Raw genomic sequence first — 23,884 nt, 5'->3', positions numbered from 1 at the left:
CGATCCTTGTGGCACTCCACTTGTCACAGGCCTCCAGTCTGAAAAACAACCCTCCACCACCACCCTCTGTCTGCTACCTTTGAGCCAGTTCTGTATCCAAATGGCTAGTTCTCCCTGTATTCCGTGAGTTCTAACCTTGCTAACCAGTCTCCCATGGGGAACCTTGTTGAACGCCTTACTGAAGTCCATATAGATCACATCTACCGTTCTACCCTCATTAATCCTCTTTGTTACTTCTTCAAAAAAACTCAGTCAAGTTTGTGAGACATGATTTCCCACGCACAACGCCATGTTGACTATCCTTAATCAGTCCTTGCGTTTCCAAATACACGTACACCTTGTCCCTCAGGATTCCCTCCAACAAATTGCCCACCACTGACATCAGGCTCACTGGTCTATAGTTCCCTGGCTTATCCTTACCCCCCTTTCTTAAACAGTGGCACCACGTTAGCCAACCTCCAGTCTTCTGACACCTCACCTGTGACTATCGACCTTGGTTACAGTCTGTACCTGCTACAAGATGAATCACAACTCACTTAGCCTTCCTCAATATTATCTTCTAAAGGTAAGACTTCTACTGCCTTGAAGAACAAAAGCAGCAGGTCCTTGGTAACAATTTGCCTATGTTCCTGTCCAGGTCACATACCATTGTGACTTGGAAATACATCAGTATTCCTTTATTATTGCCCATTCAACATGTCCATGACAAAATTGGCATGAATAGTTGCACGGTGGCTCAGTAGTTAGCACTGCTGCCTCACAGCGCCACGGACCCGGATTTGATTCCAGCCTCAGGTGACTGTGTGGAGTTTGCACATTCTCCCTGTGTCTGCGTGGGTTTCTTCTGGGTGCCCCAGTTTCCTCCCACAATCCAAAGATGTGCAGGTTAGGTGAACTGGCATGCTAAATTGCCCATAGTGTTCAGGGTTATGTAGGTTAGTCAGGGATATGTAACATTAGTCAGGAGTAAATATAGGATAGGGGAATGGGTCTAGGTGGATTGGTCTTTGGAGGGTCGGTGTGGGCTTGTTGGGCTGAAGGGCCTGTTTCCACACTGTAGGGTTTCTAATTACTGGTCTAAAATCTTGGAATTTCCTATCTCACAGCACTGTGGGAGACTCGGCACCACTTGAGATGCAGTGGTTAGGAAGACAGTTCCATGCCAATTTTATCAAGGACACTTTTGATGGGCAATAATGCTGGCCTTATTGGTGACAGCAACTAAACAACAACTAAAATTCAGGGCCTGATAACTTGGATATGGATCAGAGCATACCATACTGATTCAGAATCCAATAACGTGGAAGGACTAAGCACCATAACTGGAGTAGAAATGTAATTGTAAATGGAATCCCCTAAAACTGTGCAGTTTGATTTCTTGAACAGTCTGTGTGCAGTGACTTGGCATGTCTGGACTGCACGTGTGTAATTGTAGAAATGTAATTGTAAATGGAATCCCCTAAACTGTGCAGTTTGATTTCTTGAACAGTCTGTGTGCAGTGACTTGGCATGTCTGGACTGCACCAGCTGGCTCATTAACATATGCAGCATTGACGGGACAGAACAAGAACAATCAGGGATGACAAAGACACTGTGGCAAAATAAAGTATTGATTTATTCTGATGTTTTCATTTCAATTTCTGTTGTTCCTTATTTTCTGGAGTCCTTCATTAAGTTATCAGTTAGTAGATTCCTAATCTTGAATCAAGACATAGAAATGACAGATGGAAATCTTTGCAAAGAAAATGCATTAATTCTGGAGATCTTCACCTGATCTTGGCAACTCTCAAAGGCCAATTTATAAAACAAAGGATAATCTCTTGATTGAACTGTTACACCACCTGACTTTGAAACCAAAGTTATTGTAATGTGAATTCAATGCTTCAATGATTCTCTATTCACATTTGTGAAGCTGATAAGTAATGGTTTAACAAATGTCAGCCTTAAAAGCTGTAATTAATTCCATGCTGACATAGATATAATTGTAAAGGTATCACAATAGAACTTAATTTCTTTTAAATGAAGGGATCTCCACAGCATAACATGACTATCCAATAAAACTGCTTTTTGGGTGTCTTGCTGAATGGATTCTGGTAATAATATCTCATCATGCCAACTGAAGAAGACTATAGGATCCAAGATGACATACAGTATTATAATGTCTCTGACCATTTTGAACAATTAATATGGTAACAGTAGAAGGTACACCTCTTAAGTAATTTGAAGACATTTACTAACCACCTTGTACATTTCAACCAGATAAGTCTAGAAAAACAGGCATTAATGAAATCCTTCAAGTGGTATTTTATATTCCCCCCATTCTATGTATGGTAGTGGGGACGGAATTTATTTGGGCAGCATGGTGGCTGATGGAGATCCTGCCATCTTCCTGCCTCCAGCACAATTATGTTTGTGCTGAGAAGGCTCATGAACTAAACCGAGGCCTTTAATGGTCAATTTATGTACAATTAAAGGCCTCGTACTGGGTGGTAGTATTAAATTGTGGGGAGGACGACTGTGCAGGCTGCTTAAGGATTTCCCAGGGAGATCCCTTGTTTAAAGACACCCAGAGCCGAATGAATAGAACTGACAATGGGAAGAGAGGGCCATGCTGAGACCCACATGTTGCTCCTGATTCGCAAACCCTCTTCCCTCATCTCATGACCCTCATGCCACAAAACATTTAATACCATCATACACTTCTGGCCTGCGTCTTTGAAACTAAGTTCATAACAGTGTAGGTAAAGTGCTTCAAAGATATTTCATTCATATTCTGCGACGCAGGACCATTTGAAGCAGCTACCAATTCTCTGGTCATGCTATTGTTTCACAAAGCTGTTCACTCCCAAATAAGACAGTAGCTCTTGAAAAGCAGGACTTCTTCCTCCCAAGGGTCCTGATCCCCCCAAAAACAGTTCCTCTCAACTGGTTCATTGGCATGTAATACTAGTGGGTCTTCCTGGAGCATGCAGCCTGGGTCTCTCAGCAGCTCTCTTGCTAGTGGCCAAGATAACCATTATCTCTGCAAATTGCCCCGTTCAGTCTCTGATATAGCAGACAGGAGGTATATGCTCATTACAAGCCAGAGGTGCAACATCTATCATATTGGCTCTAAAGTAGAATCATTCAAATAGAAACATTGACTTTGCTTCGCTTTGCTTCCGATTTTTATCTGCTATGTTAGTAAAGCCTTTAGATACTTACAGGTCAAACAGGTGAGTTTACAGCAGGGAATCCTTCTTTAGATTTTTAAAGTTTAAAAGATATATGCATCAAATATAAAATCAGAAACATGAAAATAATCCTCACTGCATAATTTACCTCAGCTTTGTCCAGAAACCCGCCCATCAAAAGAAATGGACTATTGTGAGCTTCTGCATTTTGTTGCAAGAACATTCTGAATTTTCTTTAAAAATCAACTATGCTTCCATTGACAAGAATATTTGGCAAAAAGAAAACTCGTCCTACTCAAGTGCCTTGTAAAGGGAATCTAGGAGATGGATATGAATGATACCCAAAACTAGAGAGAGAAGCTGACACTCCTTCCAGCAGAGAAAGCTAAGAGGAAGTTTATGAGAGGCATTCAGAATTCAGAGAGATATTCACATTGAAGGTGGACAGAAATTGATTCCTTTAACAGAATAGTGGACACAGATTTAACATAATTGGCAAAAGAACTGCTTATGAGATGAAAAATTCTTATTACGCATGGAATGCATAGCATGATAACACGGTGGCAGTAAATCCAATATAATGTTCAAAAGTAAATCTGATACATGCTTTCAAAGAAAATATTTGCAAGGCTGTAAGGAGAAAATAGGAGAGTAAACATAAATGAATATCTATGTCAAAGAACCAGCATCTGATTGATGGACCAAATATAATCTTTTTATCCTCATTATATTTCCCATACAGTACACATGGAAAACTAGAAACTGACTGAACACACCTTTTTGATATTACTTTGCTTGTATTTGATATGAAAATGGTAACTGCACTAGACTGAACTTCTGTAATTGTTAAATCATACACGAACTGCAAGCAATTTCACCTCCTTTTAGTTCACCTCCTTCTTTACCAGCTATTGCATTTTGCTCCTTGACAGTTTTATTTTAATTCCTCCTTCTTCAACAATATATCATCAAAGGTAACATTTTGCATCAAACTTGAAATTAGTAAAAGTTGTTTTTTATTAATTTAGTTTCTGAGCAAACTAAGATCTTTCTATTGTTCTGTTGCATAAGATATGCAGTGAGTATTTTATAAGGAAGACCTGATCGATTTATGAAGGTTTCCTTTGCAAATTTAAATTTACTTCATCTGAGAAATTTTCAGCTATTTGATTTTCCAGTTGCTGCTTCCCAATTAAATCAATGGGAATGTGGGACTGGAGTTGAAAAAAAGAGATCAGTTATTAACATAGACACACATCAGGTAGCAAAATGTATCTGCTTCAGTCACAACCATCAACTTGGGAGTAAGATGTCCCCAAAATTGGGCAGGTTTGCACAAGTCATATCCAACTTATTTGCATAATCACAAACCTTTAAGCCATACGATCAAGCAGTATTTTCAAATCAGATATTCTGAATGAAAAGTTTGCATCAAAGAGTGATATGTTAATTAGACTAATATTATTAATAGAACTGAAATGCATTTCTTGCACAAATAGTGTTTTAATAAGTATGACTGGTTCATTTGCTGTGGATAACCTGATCTTAAATCATTGAAAATTGATTTAAAATTGAAAATGATTTAAAATGCCAACACAGAACTACTGGATAATTATAGTGGTGTATTTTATTTTTTGGAAACTTAAAACTATTTTAAAAGATGTCTATTAACACCCTATTGATACTTAATTTTAAAAGAGAAGAGTCTTTGTAAGCTCATAAAATAATAAATGAGTGGAAATCATCAACAGTTATTAATTTGAGACAAGTTTTCCTCATGACGTATTTCAAACAGGCATAAAAGCAGGACTTGGCCCCTTAACCTTTTACATTAGCTTAACTCATTTTGATGGATTACAGGTACAAGTAACATGATGTTAATGGTTGGGATCACACCAGCGAAATAAAAGTTGCCATTAAAAATCAGGAGTTGTCTGGAGGCATGTTTCTAATATATTTTTTATATTATAAGCAGAGGTTACCATATGCCATGAATAAACTGAGAAAATTAAATACCTGGACTGGATGGTTTGCAATTAGAATCCTCAAGGTACTGCATGAAGAAATTGTTAAGAAAGAAGTTAGTATTTTATGAGTTCTATAAACACAGGAGCTATATTAGCAACGGTTGCTTTTATAATGCAATCTAAACTGAGGAATGTACCTATATGTTAAATTGTATAAGAACTCTATTGAGTAATAATGCTTTGACTTTTGCATGTCCAGGATGTGCCTTGTTGCCTGCTGAAAATGCTTGAGGTACATACTATTGCTTTATTAATGATCTAAAAATTGAGAATTGCATGCACCTATATGCTCACAATGAGTTGAGGCTTCACTGACAGCACAAACCTATGTTACTCCTTAGAAGAGGATTGAAAAAATGTCTGAATAATAAAAAGCTTGTAAAAAAAATTATCAGCAATTTAGAAGGAACGTAAGTATGCAACAAAATATAATTAAGTCAGGCTTCTAATTGAAGTAAAAATTCTAATACAATGGTCTTTGGTTTGCAAATTCCAATAGCTTTACCAATCATCTCACCCAAAATCAGAGAAAGTATCACAAAAGTTTTACAGAGTTCAATTGCAAACCATTTCCAGCACAAGCTGACTCTTTGCAATCTTGTACACTAGTTCTTTAGTCGAATATAGCACGTTTCATATGACTGACCATGTAACCAAATCAAATTTATTAGTAAGGCAATTTTCCAACAATGTGATACACTTGGAGGCCTTTGGATCACTCTGCCTCAGAAAGTGGAGACAGGGTCAGTGAATATTTTTAAGGCGGAATAGAGAGATTTTTGTACGGCAATGAAATTTTTTGGAGCAGCTGAAAATGCGGAATCCATGTCAGCCATGATCTCACTGAATAGCGAGACAGGCTTGATGGGCTGAATGGCCTACACTTGTTTTTATTTTGTATGTTCTCATGTTTATATGATGGTAAAGCCTTCAAGGAGGTACTCAACATTTACCATTTTTAGGCACAAGAGCACTAATGGCACTTAAATAGAAATGTCTAGAAAATAGGAAGTGGACTAAGCCATTGAGCCCTTCAAGCTTGGGTGATCATTCATCTCAATAGACTGTTCCTGCTTCTCCCCCATATCCTTTGATCCCTTTAGCCCCAGTAACATATCCAACTCCTTTTTGAACTGATTCAACATTTTGGCATTGACTGCTTTCTGAGGTAGTGAATTCCATATTCTTCGACACACACTGGGTGAAGAAATTTCTCCTCATCTCAGTCCTAAATATTCTACGAACAATTCTTAGGTTGTAACCCCTAGTTCTGAACTCCCCTTGTCATTGGGAACATCCTTCCTGTATCTATCCTGTCTAAAACAAAGAATTACGGATTCTGAAAATTGTTGGAAAAAGTGTGCAGGTCTGGCAGCATTTGTGAAGAGAAAGCAAAGTTAACATTTCAGGTCCAGTGACCCTTCTTCAGAACTGATTGTAGCCAGCAAAAAGTTGGTAGAAATGATAAAGATAGTGTGTGGGGGGGGGGGGGGGGGGAATGAGTAAATGACAGATGGAGATGGAGCCCAGAGAGTGATGGCAGAACAATAGTTGAGCAAACAAAGGAATGTAGCTGCTAATTTGGACAATTAGTGGCTGACAATTTGTTGTCTGTGGTAGCAGCTCATGCGATGACAAAGCCTGGTATGTGGGGTTGGGGTAAGGACATGGAAGATAGTGCTTAGGCCCTAAAATTATTGAACTCGATATTGAGTCCAGAAGGCGAAAGGGTCTCCAAGCAGAAAATAAGGTTCTATTCTTCCAGCTTGCACTGAGCGTCACTGGGTCGCTGCAGCAACTTGAAAACAGGTAACATGGTGATGTGTTGAAGTGGCACACAGCTGGAAGCTAACAGTAATTTCTACGAACAAAAATTTGTGGTTATTTCTGTATTGTTCTCCCTTTTCAGGACTTGGTTGATACTTGATGAAACGTTGACTTTTGCTTAAAACCCTCAGATTTGAGCCTTCTCCTGTTCAGGCATCTTGCAGATCCCCAATTTATTTCATACCACCATTGGAAGCCAAGTCTTCAGTCTTTTGTCTCATTAATCATTCTTCAGAACCTCCCTCTTTGAACAGGCATTTGATCACTTATCCCAATGGCTCTTTATTGTGACACGGTCCTAAATTTTTATCTGTGAAACCTATATATGCCATAAATGCAAGTTCTGTTGTTGTTGAAATCTGTAGAACTCTGACACTGAGATTTCCACAGGGGTACAGGGAGAGAACAGGCTGATAATTTGTGAAGTAAAGATTTGATATTAGTAAAATTGGGCTCTCAAATGTGTACTCTTCTTTTCTCTGGCTACTGGCTGCCCTGTCCTGCATCCCTTCCTCTTGTGCAACCAGCTCATCCTGGGGAGCAAACTTTCTCTCGCTCATTATCTTCAGCTTCTAGAAACAGCAAGCCTTTCTTCATTGCACTGTCACACAGAATGTATAATCTGGTGTCATCTGACTTCTGATACAGAAAGTAGCAAACTAAAATGGAATATTACCTCAGTGTACAAAGTTTAGGTTTTCTGATGCAACACATTTTACTGTAAACATCAAAATCACATTTTACATCAAAGCATTCATTAAAACCTTTTTTTTAAATGACAGTATAATGCTACATCTTTAAGAGTAATAATAGTCACAATCTTTAGATTTAGATAAATAGGCTAGAGAAAGAAACAGTGCACACAGAAACAGGTTGGTATTGTTAACATGACTACTTAATAATCCATGTATAGACTTACCATTTATTATATCACACTTTTGTTTTACTTTTCTACATGTATCTGATTCCCTGAGGTAAAATCAGTGCAATTTTCCTGCTGTTCTGTTTTAGGGAATTCATTAATCCAAGATAAAAACACAATGCAACAATATAATTTTTCTATCTTTATTATTGATCTCTTTCCATGCTCTCTTTTCATTCCCATTTGTTTAATTGCTCACTTTCATTCCCAATCTCTTTTATCATGATTTGATCACCCCTTCATTTATTCTCCATCAGACAACCATTTGTTTCTCTCTGATTATTGAAACCTCATCTTTTGCTTTCCTATTCTGTGGCCCTTTGCCATGTTCACCCAACCTACTCGAAATTATATCCAACCAATTGGAAGATCAATAATTTCACATTGCTTTGTGATATAGTGTTGACATCCTTAAGTTATGTTTTAAAAATTGAACATATTGTTTGTTACTACATTTGTGGAAATGAAATAAGTAAATGAAATTTCTGAAAAAAGAACAGGCTTTGATAATTTGCTTCCCTTATTTGAGCTCATCCCTCTGGATTGTGTGTAAGCATAATAGGTAATGTAATCCCAACCATTAACATCATGAGTATCCAAACCTCTTCCTATAAATTGATTACTGATTCTCTTAAGTCACATTGATATTTTTATAGAAGTAAAATATGATATTATCTAACCTTTTATTAACCAATCTGATAGGTCAAGGGTCAGCTTTTGAATTTTCAATTTCTGATTCATTCTCCTTTTGTTTTCCACGCCTGCATGAGATATGGGCATACCAGGCCGGACTAGCATTCATTGCCCATCACTAATTGCCCTTGAATAGGGTGACTTGTTATGTTCCAGAGGGCCATTAACAATCAACCACCTTATTATGGATTTGGAGTCACTTTGGGCAGAAAGTAAGAATGGTCAATGACAATTGACAATGGTCACATGATTGTCATTAGGCTAGCTGTTAACTCCAGATCTTTAGTGAATTAAAATTTCCCCTTCTCCCATGGTGGGATTTGAATCCATGTCCCCAGAATATTTGTCTGTGATTCTGAATCACAATATAATGACATTATGATTACACCTCGAATTCTCCAATTTGTTTTTGTATTTTGATTTTACTCCTTTTTACCATAATTAGATTTTCCATTATGACTGTCACAATATCTATTCATGTTGTGAACATGAGAGCCTATCTGGAGCATTGAGTATATGATTTACATAGAATCATAGAATACCAACACTGCAGATAGAGGCCATTTGGCCAATCTAGTTTGCACTGACCCTCAAAAGAACATCCCACCACATCCCCCGGTTAGGTCCAAGGCAGTCAATAGGTTTTTGATGTACAAATTACAGGTCAGGAATGTACCCTAATTTTAACATGTTTTGTTATGGAAAAGTGATTTCTGTTAAGGACATAATTTTTTGGGGAACTCAGAGGAAGAGCTAAAATAGGAATAGCTTTATACTGCTACATCCCCTATTCAGAGAAGCATCAAGATTCCTATTGGGATAATTAATTAAGTTCTTTGAAGATGCTGTACAAATGCATAAACTTTTGCTTGTTTATTTTTTAAAACAAGAATAGTTTATGTTATGTTTGATTATAAAAATAAATTATTATAATCTGGAAGGCATTGTCTTAAAGGATGACAGAAACAGCGTTAGCAATGATTTCTCAAGGAAACTTGGATAAATATCTTGAAGGGAAAAATATTTCATAGTACTATGGGGAAACAACAGGGGAGTGGGGCTAGTGAGATAGCTCAAGCAAAAAAATCAGTGTAGGCATTAAAGGTTAAAGGGCTTTCTTCAGTGTGAAACTATTGTACATCAGGCATTTTGCACACACAGACACTGATCTACCAAAAGATAAACACAACACCCTTAAATGGTTTGAGGATATCATTATCCCTCTGTACCAGTGGAGAAAGTAGACTAGAGATTCCAGCAGAGGAAAATGCAGTCAAGAAGAGTATGTCTGTTTTAGTTTGATGACAAGGAGCTCAAAGTATCCATTCACCAAGTGGAGTAAAGATGCATGTGTAATATGTTGCAGGGGAACATTCTCACTTTAAGTGCCTAGTCCTGTAAAGTAACAGTCAATTCCATCACAAGCAACTATCGTCAGCAAGGTGGAATATTTCTGAGCATAAAATAATAAAAGTAGCACTGTCTGTCCGAAAACCGCTGAGTTCATGTCCAGTTTTGAAGAATACCTGCTCCAATATATCGCGTACTTGCACATTATTTACTGAACACTAAATGATCCTGATAAGAGTAAGTACCCTACAGCAGTTACTATTCCACTGAATATCTTGTATTTTCTTTGATATTTTTTGACAGACTGCTCTAGGTAGTTGGGAAATGAAAAAAGTTGGTTACTCTTCCTATTAAAATAAACATTTATTCAGACGCAAAAAAAAACCCAAGTGAAGGCATACCCTAAATGTAACCCCATATCCTGCAAAATATTTTCTGTTCAAAATCCTAATAATTAATAGGTGATTATCTTCTGCAGTCTTGTGCTGAAAGGTCTAATCCACTGAAAGGTTATTGCACAAAATAGATGGGATAGAAATGCAAACAGCAACTCACAACTTACTTGAAATAGGAAATCCTTATGAGCAAATAGAGCTGTAGAATGGATACCTGCTTGTTAATGTCCCCAAACCATTAAACTGGGTGTGTGGGTCAGGAGAAGCCAGTAGTTTAGCAGCTAAAGAACAGATAGCCACGTTGCCGAGCATTGTTTGTGCCTCAGCTACACTGCCTGGGAATCTGACCAGAAAACTTACGGTTGTAGAAGGTTTCAGCCACAGCAGAATCATCAGAGGATTCACTTGAAAGATATCCTATGTAGTTAGCCAAATGTAAAAATGAATCCACCAGCTGAATCTTTGCTGATGGGGATGAACATGATTTGCAATCAGACTACCATGGCACACTCAATTTCTAGTACCTCTGCAGTAGAGCTTTCTGTGGTACATATCAAAAGCATGGGCTATTCATGCTCAGAAAAAATACAATTCTGTTTTAGGGGGCTTGGTCGTAAATGCATTGGTATGTTCAATTAAACCAGCTGGGCTGAGGCTATGCTTCACAGTCCTCCTTTCCTCTCGACGGTCTACTTCCAGTCACATGCTGACGCAATCCCCAGTAGTTAGAGTACCAGCAAAATGATATGAGTTAAACCGAAAAGTTTAAAAATGTACCTGACAAAATAGCGATGTTTTATCTCCCAGCTTTATGATGAGAATATGTTCTAATCATTGAGACCGCTGTTCAATGGAATGAATGTCATTTGTAACATTGGGACATTGGAGAATTGTGACTGGAGGGGTTACTCCTTGTCTCCAGTATTAGGGCTGTTATCTGGTATATTGTCAATTATTACATAAGTAATTACTTTGGTTAATGCTTCAAATGTAGTTGGTAACATTTACACTTTTGGTACTTAGTCTTGTTAATTAATCAATGGAAAAAATGATAATGCATACTGAAATGAAGAATGGCTTTTAAACTTGCTGTGTAATCTAAAGGTACATGTTCAACTACATCAGCAATGCCTAATTATCCTTTGCAATTCAAAAGCGTTCTAACTAGCTTCAGCCATATTAGAGTATTCCAACCTCACCTTTAATGTTAAAGAAAATCCAACTTGGGTTTTTCTAAACTTCAGCATGGGAAAACCCAGTTGCTAGTCATAGAATCATAGAGATGTACAACACGGAAACAGACCCTTCAGTCCAACCCATCCATGCCGACCAAATATCCCAACATAATCTAATCCCATTTGCCAGCACCCAGCCCATATCCCTCCAAACACTTCCTATTCATATACACACCAAAATGCCTTTTAAATGTTGCAATTGTATCAGACTCCACCACTTCCTCTAGCAGCTCATTCCACACACGTACCACCCTCTGCATGAACACAGTTGCCCCTTAGGTCTCTTTTATATTTTTCCCCTCTCACCCTAACCTATGCCCTCTAGTTCTGGACTCCCCCACCCCATGGAAAATACTTTGTCTATTTATCCTCATTATCCTCTATCCTATCCTCATTATATTATTAAACCTCTATAAGGTCACCCCTCAGCCACTGATGCTCCAGGAAAAACAGTCCTAGTCTATTCAGCCTCTCCCTATAACTCAAATCTTCCAACCCTGGTAACATCCTTGGAAATCTTTTCTGAACCCTTTCAAGTTTCACAACATCTTTCCGATAGGAAGGAGACCAGAATTTCACGCAATATTCCAACAGTGGCCTAACCAATGTCCTGTACAGCCACAACATGACCTCTCAACTCCTCAATAAAGGAAAGCATACCAAACGCCTTCTTCACTATCCTATCTACCTGCGACTCCACTTTCAAGGAGCTATGAACCTGCACTCCAAGGTCTCTTTGTTCAGCAACACTCCCTAGGACCTTACCATTAAGTGTATAAGTCCTGCTAAGAATTGCTTTCCCAAAATGCAGCACCTCGCATTTATCTGAATTAAACTCCATCTGCCACTTCTCAGCCCATTGGCCCATCTGGTCAAGATCCTGTTGTAATCTGAGGTAACCTTCTTCGCTGTCCACTACACCTCCAATTTTGGTGTCATCTGCAAACTTACTAACTGTACCTCTTATGCTCACATCCAAATCATTTATGTAAATGAGAAAAAGTAGAGGACCCAGCACCAATCCTTGTGGCACTCCACTGGTCACAGGCCTCCAGTCTGAAAAACAACCCTCCACCGCCACCCTCTGTCTTCTACCTTTGATCCAGTTCTGTATCCAAATAGCTAGTTCTCCCTGTATTCTGTGAGATCTAACTTTGCTAATCAGTCTGTTGAATGCCTTACTGAAGTCCATATAGATCACATCTACCACTCTGCCCTCATCAATCCTCTTTGTTACTTCTTCAAAAAACTCAATCAAGTTTGTGAGACATGATTTTCCATGCATAAAGCCATGTTGACTATTCCTAATCAGTCCTTGCCTTTCTAAATACGTGTACATCCTGTCCCTCAGGATTCCCTCCAACAACTTGCCCACCACTGCAGTCAGGCTCACTGGTCTATAGTTCCCTGGCTTATCCTTACCACCCTTCTTAAATAGTGGCACCAAGTTTGCCAACTGCCAGACCTCCTGTGAGAGAAAGTTGCCCCTCAGCTGCCTTTTAAATCTTTCCCCTTTCTCACCTTAAATCTATGCCCTCTAGTTTTGAACTCCCATACCATAGAAAAAAGATGTTTGCAATTAACCTGATCTATGCCCCTCATGATTTTATAGATTTCTATAAGGTCAACTCTCAATCTCTTATGCACACTGAGAAGAAGTCCCAGCTTATCAAGCCTCTGTTTGATGCACATTTGTGGATGTTGGGGGTGAGTGGGTGGGAAAAGAGGGGCCCTGCCTGCTCGAGAAAATGAGGCATTGCTTCAACCTGTCGCCCTTCACTTGAAAAGCAAAGCTTTGCAGTTTTCCATCAAGACTCCTGTGCAGGATGTACTTCCATGTACATAACCACCACTACCCCTCAACCCTCCACCACTAAACCCTCCCCTCCAACATTCCCAGGTAACCACCACATTCACAGTTCCACCCCCTCATTAAAACTACTCACTCCAATCACTGGAATAAAACTGACCAGTATTAATGGGGTCCAATAGTGCGTAGTTCACATAGTCTCATTCTTTCTTTCAATGAATAGTGTTAAAGGTACATTAGCAATGTAATAAGCACTCAACTGAGTCCTTTTATACAATTAAGGCATTGTTCTTGTAAACTTTCTATTGGTTCTACAAGTGGCTTTATCACAGTGCAAGTTGCTCATTTCCATGGCAAGAGATGCCCCAGAAAACATCCTTTTAGATTTGGTGTCCATGAGGTTCCTAACAAGGACTGTGTACCTGCACCTCAGAGGGGCACTTGGTCATTAGGGCAGCAGGCAAGTGTGCCCAGCTCTGTTGGGGTCAGGGGGAGATGGGAGAAACAGAAGGAAAAGTGAGAAGAGCCCCCCACTGCCATCAACATTTTCTCTATCACCCTCATTGTCCACCTGCAAGTCTCTGCTTTCTGAGAATGCTTTAGGTCCATGCCAGTTGGCATTGTGCAAGTTAGCAGCTCGAGCATGCAGGCCATTGGTAAGCATGTGCATGCATTAAGTGATCTGCTGCAGCTTATTCTCCCTAAAGTAGGCCACTCTATCAATGGAGACAGTCATAACTACACATACCTGAGATATCAAGGCTATCATGTCACAGCTGGACTGCTGCACTTTCTGTGAAACAGTGTACACTGTCTCGAGGTATTCAAATAGAATCTAACACATTTCCTGTAGCTGCTGCCTGAGCATCTGAGCTTCACCCTTTATATCCAGTTGAGCTGAGCTTAAAGAGTGCTGCACCCTCTGTAATGGCTCTCTCAATTGCTGTCCTCAACTCCAGGGTAGGCTTCAGCTTACGTGGAATATGTTGCTCATTGTGTCTGTCTCAGAGATTGGAATTGCTGTGAATCTTTGAACACGTGGAGGACATGCAGGAATCATGTGGCATGGAACTTCAGAGTGTTACTCTTCATCTGAGGACTCCTGAGGTTCATCCCTCAGCTCTTCTTTCAGATCTAGCAATGCAGCTGGGAGGTGAACAACATGCAGTACTGTTGACTGTATGTGTCCTTGGGCTCTACATTAGCATAGGGCAGATCATTACATTTCATGCTTAGGATACATTGATTCACCGCGAGAGCAAATGAGAATGTGATATCTAATATTCAGGGCCAACCTTATCCCTCTGTCATTAGTGGCCTGTAATTCTGGCAGCTTACAAGTATACTCCTCTATCACAGTCTAACACACATCCTTGGCATTGTGGTTCCTCTCTTCTCCTTCAGTGACAAAAAGCAGAGAGTTAGGATTCAGATGGATGAGAATAGTTAAGGGCTGGGCTGTCCATGAACCATGTGGTGAATGTGATTGTTGTTTGTTGAGTTAGAGATTGAAGGAGGAAGCTGGAGAGAAGAGAACATTTGTGACAGCAAGGTGCTTTCACACATGTTGAATGTAGTGTGGGGAAAGGAAACATAGTTGAGACAGTGATAGCTACCTGCTGACAATTGCAGGACACTCAGTATCATTGACAGTAAACAATTTCCAGCACTTGGTCTATGTCCTAGGTACCATTCTTTAGCTGCTCACAATCACCTCCTTCTGACATCCATTGGGAATATATTTCTTTCATTGCATTTCTCTATTCAGTCCGTGAATTAAGGTCTATGCATCCTATCCATTATTTAAATCTTTAGATTGTATATCATTCATAACACCTCAGATAATAAAGTATCTCATGCCCATATATAGCAAGACCTAGGCACCATCCAGGCTTGGGCTGAAAAATGATAAGTTATGTTTGTGCTGTGCAAGTACCAGGCAATGATTATCTCAAACAAGAGTCAGTCTAGCCAGGTCCCTTGACCTTCAATGGCATTATTGTCACTGAATCTTCCCATTATCAACCCATCTTGAGGGTTACCATTGACCAAAAACTGAACTGAGCCAACCTTCTTAAGAGTGAGGAAACAGGAGCAGGTCAGAGACTAAAACTCCGACAGGAAGTAACTCACCTCCTGACTCCAACAAAGCCTGTCCAATGTCCATAAGTCACAAGACTGGAGTCTGATGGAATACTCTTTTGTCTGGATGGGTTCCCTTTCAACACAACACAAGGTGACTACCACCATCCAGGATAAAGATATCTGTTTGATTGGCACCCCATCTAACAACTTCACCATTCACTCCCTCCATCATTGGCACACAGGAGCAGCATCAAGGAGCCGCTCAGCAACAACTTACTAATGTTCTTTAGGTAGCACATTTCAAACTCATCAACTCTGTAACCGAGAAGGACAAGGGCTGCTGATACATGCAAACACCACACCACCTACAACTTTGTTCCAAACCACACATCATTTTGGAACTATATTGCCATTCTTTTTGTGTCCCTGAGGTAAAATCCTGGAATTCCCACTCCAACAGGACAATGGGTGTACTTCCATCAAGTAAACAAATGGCTCAAGAAGGCAGATTTCCACCAGGCTAAGAGCAATTAAAAGATGGACAATAAATGCCTACCCAGCCAGTGACACTCCCCACCCCCACCACATCTCATGAAAAAAATAAAAGAAAAAACCCTGCTCTCACTATGATCCTCCATGGTTTGGTCAGCTGCATCAACACACCTATCCTCCCAGGTCAGCCTGGGAACCTAGAGGCTGGATAAAATTACTTATCCCTGCACACAAATTAATTAATCGGTATTCTGATTTCACACTAGTCACACTGATTGGGCAGAAGCTAAATTCCCAAGAATTTTCTCCAAACTGACGTATTACGTTGTAAATAATTATTGCACTCGATATTCCAATGGATGTCAGGACCCCTACACAAGGCACAAATGCAAATCACAAACCCACCTACATCAGAATCATATACAATGGCATGGAACTCCAGGACCTGGCATTCAAAGGGGAACTCTTTAAAATTTGCCATCCTCTTAACGCTGGTGGACAAGCTTTTGAATACTCCAGATCCAATCAGGATGGAGGACGTGGGCACAGCTGAGGCAGGAGGCAATCATGAGAGTGCCTCTGTTCCTCACAGAAGCAAATAAAGAGGCCTGCAGCTTGTGGGATCATCAGGGATTAGCATTTCTTCACCAACACGAGATCAAAATCCTGGACCCTCTCTTCCAAGAGCATTGTGGGTGTGCCTACATCACAGTTTAAACAAGGCAATTTACCACCATTTTCACAAGGAAGTTAGGAAAGGACAATATATGCTGGCGATGTCCACATGTCTTGTGAAATAATTTTAGCTGGAGTACATAGAACATGGAACATTATAGCACAGTTCAGGTCCTTCGGCCCTCGACGTTGCACCGACCTGCGAAATTAATCTGATGCCCATCGAACCTACATCATCCCATATTATCCAATATGTCCAATGCCCATTTAAATGCCTTTAAAGTCAGCGAGTCTACTACAGTTGCAGGCAGGCCGTTCCATGCCCTTACTGCCCCCTGACTAAAGAATCTACTCCAATATCTGTCCTAAATCTATCTCTCCTCAATGTAAAGCCATGTCTCCCCGTGTTAACCTTCACCATCTGAGGAAAAGGCTCTCACTGTCCACCCTATCCAATCCTCTGATTATCTTATATGTCTCGATTAAGTCACCTCTCAACCTTCTTCTCTCCAACGAAAACAGCGTCAGTTTCCTCATCCCTTACTCATAAGACCTTCCTTCCATACCAGGCAACATCCTAGTAAGTCTCCTTTGAACCCTTTCCAAAGCTTCCACATCCTTCCTATAATGCGGTGATCAGAACAGCACACAATACTCCAAATGCGGCCGCACCAGTATCTTGTACAGTTGAAGCATGACCTCCTGGCTCCGAAACGCAATCTTCCTACCAATAAATACCAACACACCATATGCCTTCTTATCAATCCTATCAACCTGGGTGTCAACTTTCAGGGCATAATTGTGGTATTTCATCCCCACAACCCCTGGGGAATGGAATCTGCTGTTTCAATATCTAGATGGCCTGCGTTATCACAAAGTCATTACTGGGGGATGAGAGGGGCACTCTAGTCGCTATAGCTGTTGCAAAATAGCCACTACAGTGGGGCATTTATTTGACCAATTGGCTGCCCACATCCATGAAGTTGAAAGCCAACTTGATTCATTGTCCATTACCAGGAAAATCCCCAAGAGACAGGAGTGCATCACAGGTTCATCCTGACATTTTTCCACCATTTAGCAGGCTCTTCCTCCTCTGCCTCCAACTCCATGGCAAATTTCAGCCCTATGTCTCAGTGTTTGTTTTTGTTAAACATTGCTATAATCATTCAACGTTTGAAAATAACTCACGTTTCCAAGGCCTTTCAGTGGAGAGACTGCCAATTAAAGGTTATTCCCACCACTAAAATAGACTGATTTCATACGAATGTATTAAACAATCACAAGCTAATATTTGTACATTAGAAATGTTAAGGCCTATATCACTTCAACCGTTAAAAAAAATGGTTTTACCTTGGGTTTCAAGACTTTCACATAGTTCAGTTTTGGCTTCGCCATTGGGTCGGAGATTTCCTTTCTGGGTAAACTTGTTGGACATTGCGGCCGCTGTCACTACAGCTTTTAGGCTGCGCTTGCGTCTCTGCACATTCTGTTCTGGGTGGAACAGGATGACATAAACCTTGGGCATATACAGCATGCCAAGCGACACAGAAGCACTCAGATTTATGGAAATTGTCAGAGTGGTAGTTTGAATATACATCTGGAAAATAGAATGAACAAAAATATACATTTTTCAGTAAACACTCTCCAATTGTATAAATGTATATTTTGCCTTGTATTTGATCTGTTTGGGCCATACATGCATATTTAACTAACCCTATATTGTACATTTCAAAAATATTTAATTGTCCCTAAAGCACTTTTGCACATCCTAATGCTGTGAGGTGCTATATGAATGCAAGCCATTCTTTTATGAAATCAATTATCTCTCCACCCTTCAGGCTCTCTGCCTGTATTCCTGATGAAGGGCTTTTTTGCCCGAAATGTTGATTTTACTGCTCCTCGGATGCTGCCTGAACTGCTGTGCTTTTCCAGCACCACTCTAATCTAGAATCTGGTTTCCAGCATCTGCAGTCCTTGTTTTTACCCACTTTTCTATAATATAATTGCCTCAGGTAATCTCCATTCTCATGTGAATCTAACCAGCCTTTTCCCTCCCTATGATGTTTGTGAGTGGCACAGTGGCTCAGTGGTTAGCACTGCTGCCTCACAGCACCAGAGACCCTGGTTCGATTCCAGCCTTGGGAGATTGTGTGGAGTTTGCACATCCACCCAGTGTCTGTGGGGATTTCCTCTGGGTGCTCTGGTTTCTTCCCACAATGCAAAGATGTGCATCTCAAGTGGATTGGCCATGCTAAATTGCACACAGTATTCAGGGATGTGTGGGATAGATGTATGAGTCAGGGGTAAATGTAGGGGAATGGGTTTGGGTGGAATACTGTTTGGAGGGGCGGTGTGGACTTGTTGGGCCAAAGGGCTGTTTCTCCACAGTAGGGATTCCAATTCTGATGATGTCAATCAATGTGCTACAAAGTATTCAGGGTGGTTTTACCTTGTACGGTATTTCAGTATTTTATTATGCTTCACAAAATAAATTTGTTCTGAATTTATAAAGTCCACCTCAATTAAGGCTGGCAGTTTCAACTACCAGGAATTGTGAACCTGAATCTGTGATCACATGCTTGTGAATAGCACATCATTAGGAGCAGACTACCGGGTGGGACTTACACTTATTTAGTTCATTTACTCTTGGATCAGTTTGCACTAAAACAAAGCCAAGAGAAAGATAGCATTGAATTGTTTTGTTCATTGAAACAAATAGCTGGCATTTTAATTGCATTGCTACAGTGAATTGGCACATTACATTAAAGGGATGTGTCAATATAGATGCAGTCAGATATGTAAGGGGATATTTTGGAATATGTGGCATACATCCATTCCAATGAGAAAGCAAAATTCCAAGGGTTGGACCCACAGTCTATGGTTAACAAGAATGGTTAAGGATATTAACAAACTTAAATAAAAATCATACCACAGTGCAAAGACATGTGGCAGTTAGAAGATTATTCAGCAAATAAAGAATATCAAAAATGACTAAAGAGAAACAGTTTTTTTTTCAGAATACTAGGGAAAGCTAGCTAGATTTTCTATAAATTTAAACAGAGTTATGGAAAATCCAAACAGATTCTACAATTACACTAAGATAAAAGGGTAACTAGGAAGAAATAGGGCCCCTTAAAGATCAGCAAGGCCACCTATGTGGGAGATGGAAGTCATTTTACTTGACAAAGGGGAGATGCTGTGAAAACTTGTGATTTCAAATAAACCTGTTGGGCTATAACCTAGCGTTATGTGATGTCTGACTATACAAGAAAGGTGGTAAGGAAAAGCCAGGGAACTGTAAACCTGTGAGCCTGACATTGGTGGTGGGCAAGTTGTTGGAGCGAATCCTGAGCGATAGGATTTACATGTATTTGGGAAGGCAAGGACTAATTAGGGGTAGTCAATGTGGCTTTTTTTCATGGGAAATGTGTCTCACTAACTTGATTGAGATTTTTGAAGAAGAAACAAAGAGGATTGATGAGGGCAGAGTGGTGGATGTGACCTATATACACTTCAGTAAGGCATTCAACACGTTTTCTCATGGTAGACTGCTTAGCAAGATTAGGTTACATGGAATACAGGGAGAACTAGCCATTTGGATACAGAACTGGCTTGAGGATGAAAGGCAGAGGTTGGATTTTTTTCAGACTGGAGGCCTATGACCAGCAGTATGTCACAAGGATCTGTGGTGGGTTTACTGGTTTCCGTCATTTATATAAATAATTTGGATGCAAACATAGGAGTTATAGTTAGTCAGTTCACAGGTGACAGCAAAATTTGAGGTGTAGCTGATAGCAAAGAAGGTTATCTCAGAGTACAATGGGACTTTGACCTGATGGGCCAATGGGCCAAGGAGTAGTAGATGGAGATTAATTTAGATAAATGTGAGATACTGCATTTTGGAAAGGCAAATCAAGGCAGGAGTTATAATAGTAAGGTCCGAAGTGGGGTGCTGCAGGTTATTGTTCCTTGAAAGTGGTAGATCAGATAGTGAAGAAGACATTTGGTATGGTTGCCTTCATTGGTCAGAGCATTGAGTAAAGGAGTTGGGAAGCTATGTTCTACTTCTAGAATACTTCATTCAATTCTGGTCTCCCTGCTATAGGAAGAATGTTGTGTAACTTGAAAGGGTTTGGAAATGATTTGTAAGGATGTTGCCAGGATTATAGAGTTTGAGTTACAGGGAGAGGCAGAATAGGCTGGGGGCATTTTCCCTGGAGCTTTGCAGGCTGAGGGGTGACCTTATAGAGGTTTATAAAATCATGAGAGGCATGGAAAGGGTAAATAGACAAGTTCTTTTCCCTGGGGTAGGGGAGTCCAAAACTAGAGTGTGTGGGTTTAAGGTGGGAGAGGACAGATTTAAAAGGGACCTAAGGGGCAACTTTTTCACATGGAGGATGGTGCATGTATGGAAGGAGCTGCCAGAGGAAGTGGTGGAGGCTGGTACAATTCCAACATTTAAAATCTTCTAGATGGGTATATGAATAGGAATGATTTGGAGGAATATGTACCAAGTTCTGGCAAATGGGACTAGATTTATTTAGGATATCTGGTTGGCATGGACAAGTGGACTGAAGGGTCTGTTTCCATGCTGTACATCTCTATAACTCATTGCCTCTAAGCATGCATTGGTCTCATAGGAAGTGCATCTACGGAATTAACAAAATAATGATAGGACAGGTAAATTGCACAGCTATTTTACATCAGTCTTTACTATAGAGCATGAAAGTTACATCTCAGAAGTAGTGAGAAATAGGAAAACGGAAGAGAGAGAAAAACACTCAGGAGCACCAGCTCTCAAATAATATCATATTATGAAGTTTAATTATACTTTTTATGTTTCAATTTTAACTTCTTTAACTCCAGTTTAATTAATTTGCACCTAATGACATTTTTCCAGCAGATTTTCAATTTCTGTTTCCCTGGTTTTTGGGTAAAACTCCCCACCCAAGTGTCTAGCCACCCAGTTTAATTCTTCCAATAGCAGTGCCTTTAATTTTATCTAAATTGTCTCATCCTCCTCTATCAATGAATTAACACCAAAGATCGGCATTGCAGCATTTAAATGTTACAAACACAAACAGTTTCTGTTTGTTTTTAAACAAATTTCGAAAGCGACAATAGATTTTCCTCCATTTTAACTTTTCTGTTTGCCTGTAGGGATCTATCCCCACCTCCAAGTCCTAATTTTGGTGAAGGGGGATGAGTCAATTCCCCTGTTTTTAACCTTTGTAGATGCAACTTCTTTTAGCTTGCTGCTCTTTCACACTTAAAAGGATAATGTTAGTCAAAATCAAGGACCAAATACAAGGTTTCCTCGAAAGAGGATCATTTTTTTACTTCTTAACACTTACAAAAAAAGTAAAGTATAATATCAAACACACATGAAAACACTGGTGTAAAGATTATGAAGGAGAGAGCATCAAATACATTCAGGAATCAGCAGTTTAAAATGTCTTAAGAGGGGATCTGATTGAGACGTATAAGATTATGAAAGGATTGGACACTCTGGCAGTAGGAACGTATTTTGGCCTACTCCTGCACCTATTGTCTATTGTCTATTGTCTTTCAAGCCCTTAAGGTGTTAGCTTTTAACCTGAGACCATGGTTTTTGGAAATTTACAGAAAGTTTTAAATTAAAAAGATTATGCAGATCTCAGTGATATGTTTCAGTAATTTTGATGACAGTAATTTTAGTGCAGACTGAATCTTATTTATTAATGGTTTTAAGAACTGGCATAACCTATTCAGGTGGCCATTGTGCTAACAGATACTAAAAATTAGATGATGATAATTGAAGTTTATAGATTTTCGAGTCCCTACAGTGTGGAATAGGCCATTCAGCCCATCAAGTCCAAACCAACCTTCCGAAGAGCACTCCACTGAGACCTACCCCCTCAACTTATCCCTGTAATGCCAGGTTTCCTATGGAAAACTCACCTAGCCTGCATGTCCCTGGACACTACGGGTAATTTAGTGTGGTCAAACCACTTAACATGTGACTTTTTTTAAAAAGTCATAACACCATTGAACAATTTCACACAGCACTATTTCTAAGAGAGAGCTTGGAAATGATTTGTAAGGATGTTGCCAGGATTGGAGAGTTTGAGCTACAGGGAGAGGCAAGTGATTGGCAACATGTTGGAAAGCACTTCTCCCTTGTTTTTCCTCCTATCTTTGGGAAGGTTTCCCCCACTGTAGTCCCTCAGAACTTATAGCAGGAACTCCAGGTAAGACTAAGAGATCTGCAGATCAGTGTTTATAGATTCCCTCTCAATTCAAATAGTTGCTACAGAAATTCAAGTGTTGATTAGTCATTTATTTTAAAATCCAACCTTTGACAGAATTTTTTCTGTATCTCACACACTGTCCCAAAATTATCCATTTGCTTGGAGGTGGGATACATAATGTTTTTGCTTTTGCAAAGAGCAATTGGTGTTTGTGTTATTCAGGAAACAGATTCCAAATTTGAAAATGGTTCCATCACTGTGCCAGAGACTAAGCTGATAATATTTAATCCTGTATCCCCAAGGCTTGTGCAACAATTTCACCCTGATGACAAAATGAAGGCAAATTACAAATTGCCTCTATGTTTTTCTGTTCAAAACTTATACCATAGAGCGATAAAACACAGAAGGAATTACCCATCGCTCTGCAACTATCCCATCCATATCCCACTCTCTTGTCACAATCCTACATTTGATCCCAACTTTCTCTTCCATTCCCTTTTCAAAGTTATTACTGAATACCTCCCACTGAGTTTTGATACAGTGCTTTACCGAAATTTGGCATTTTATTCATCCATCAGGCTTTTGTGGAAATTATCCGTCCCTGGACAACATACAATGTTTTTGATGTAAACATTAAAGATAGATTTGGATTTACCTGAATTGATCAAAGGTATATCTACAGGACTTCATTTCACACATACACATCTCAGTGATTTATGATGGTCACATTTTTTACAATACTCTGTTGGCTTGATACACAGAAAATATGTAGCTGCAGTTTTTTGCATGGAATATCTAATTGACTTGCTGCTACAGAATGTGATCATCTATTTACAGGTCATGAGCACTTCACCACCAATAGACACACTGTCAGTTACAGTTTTAAAAACTGATTCTTTTCATAACTGTTTGGAGCATACTGCAATAAGTGTTCAGCAAAACCTTATTTACTGTAACAATGGGCTAAATT

General features: G+C 39.6%; 1 protein-coding gene across 4 annotated transcripts in view; it reads right to left on the bottom strand.

Annotated features, from left to right (window-relative positions):
- Positions 1 to 23,884, bottom strand: part of LOC122563223 (metabotropic glutamate receptor 4-like) — a 1,237,105-nt gene that overhangs the window by 43,340 nt on the left and 1,169,881 nt on the right. For 2 of the 4 annotated variants that reach the window (XM_087973618.1, XM_043716801.2), the window contains exon 10: positions 18,035 to 18,281. The exons of 1 other annotated variant lie outside the window; for it this stretch is intronic. In XM_087973618.1, the coding sequence (XP_087829744.1) occupies positions 18,035 to 18,281 (247 nt within the window). Of the gene's footprint in view, positions 1 to 5,189; positions 5,227 to 18,034; positions 18,282 to 23,884 lie in introns of all 4 variants that reach the window. One more of the 4 variants, XM_043716804.2, reaches the window with a different exon arrangement.

Source organism: Chiloscyllium plagiosum, unplaced genomic scaffold (assembly GCF_037043375.1).
Source record: "Chiloscyllium plagiosum isolate Xiang-an unplaced genomic scaffold, Cpla_swu_hap1 HiC_scaffold_26, whole genome shotgun sequence".
Taxonomy (NCBI): domain Eukaryota; kingdom Metazoa; phylum Chordata; class Chondrichthyes; order Orectolobiformes; family Hemiscylliidae; genus Chiloscyllium; species Chiloscyllium plagiosum.
The sequence above is the reverse complement of the archived record's forward strand: the minus strand, read 5'-3'. Positions and strand labels throughout refer to the sequence as shown.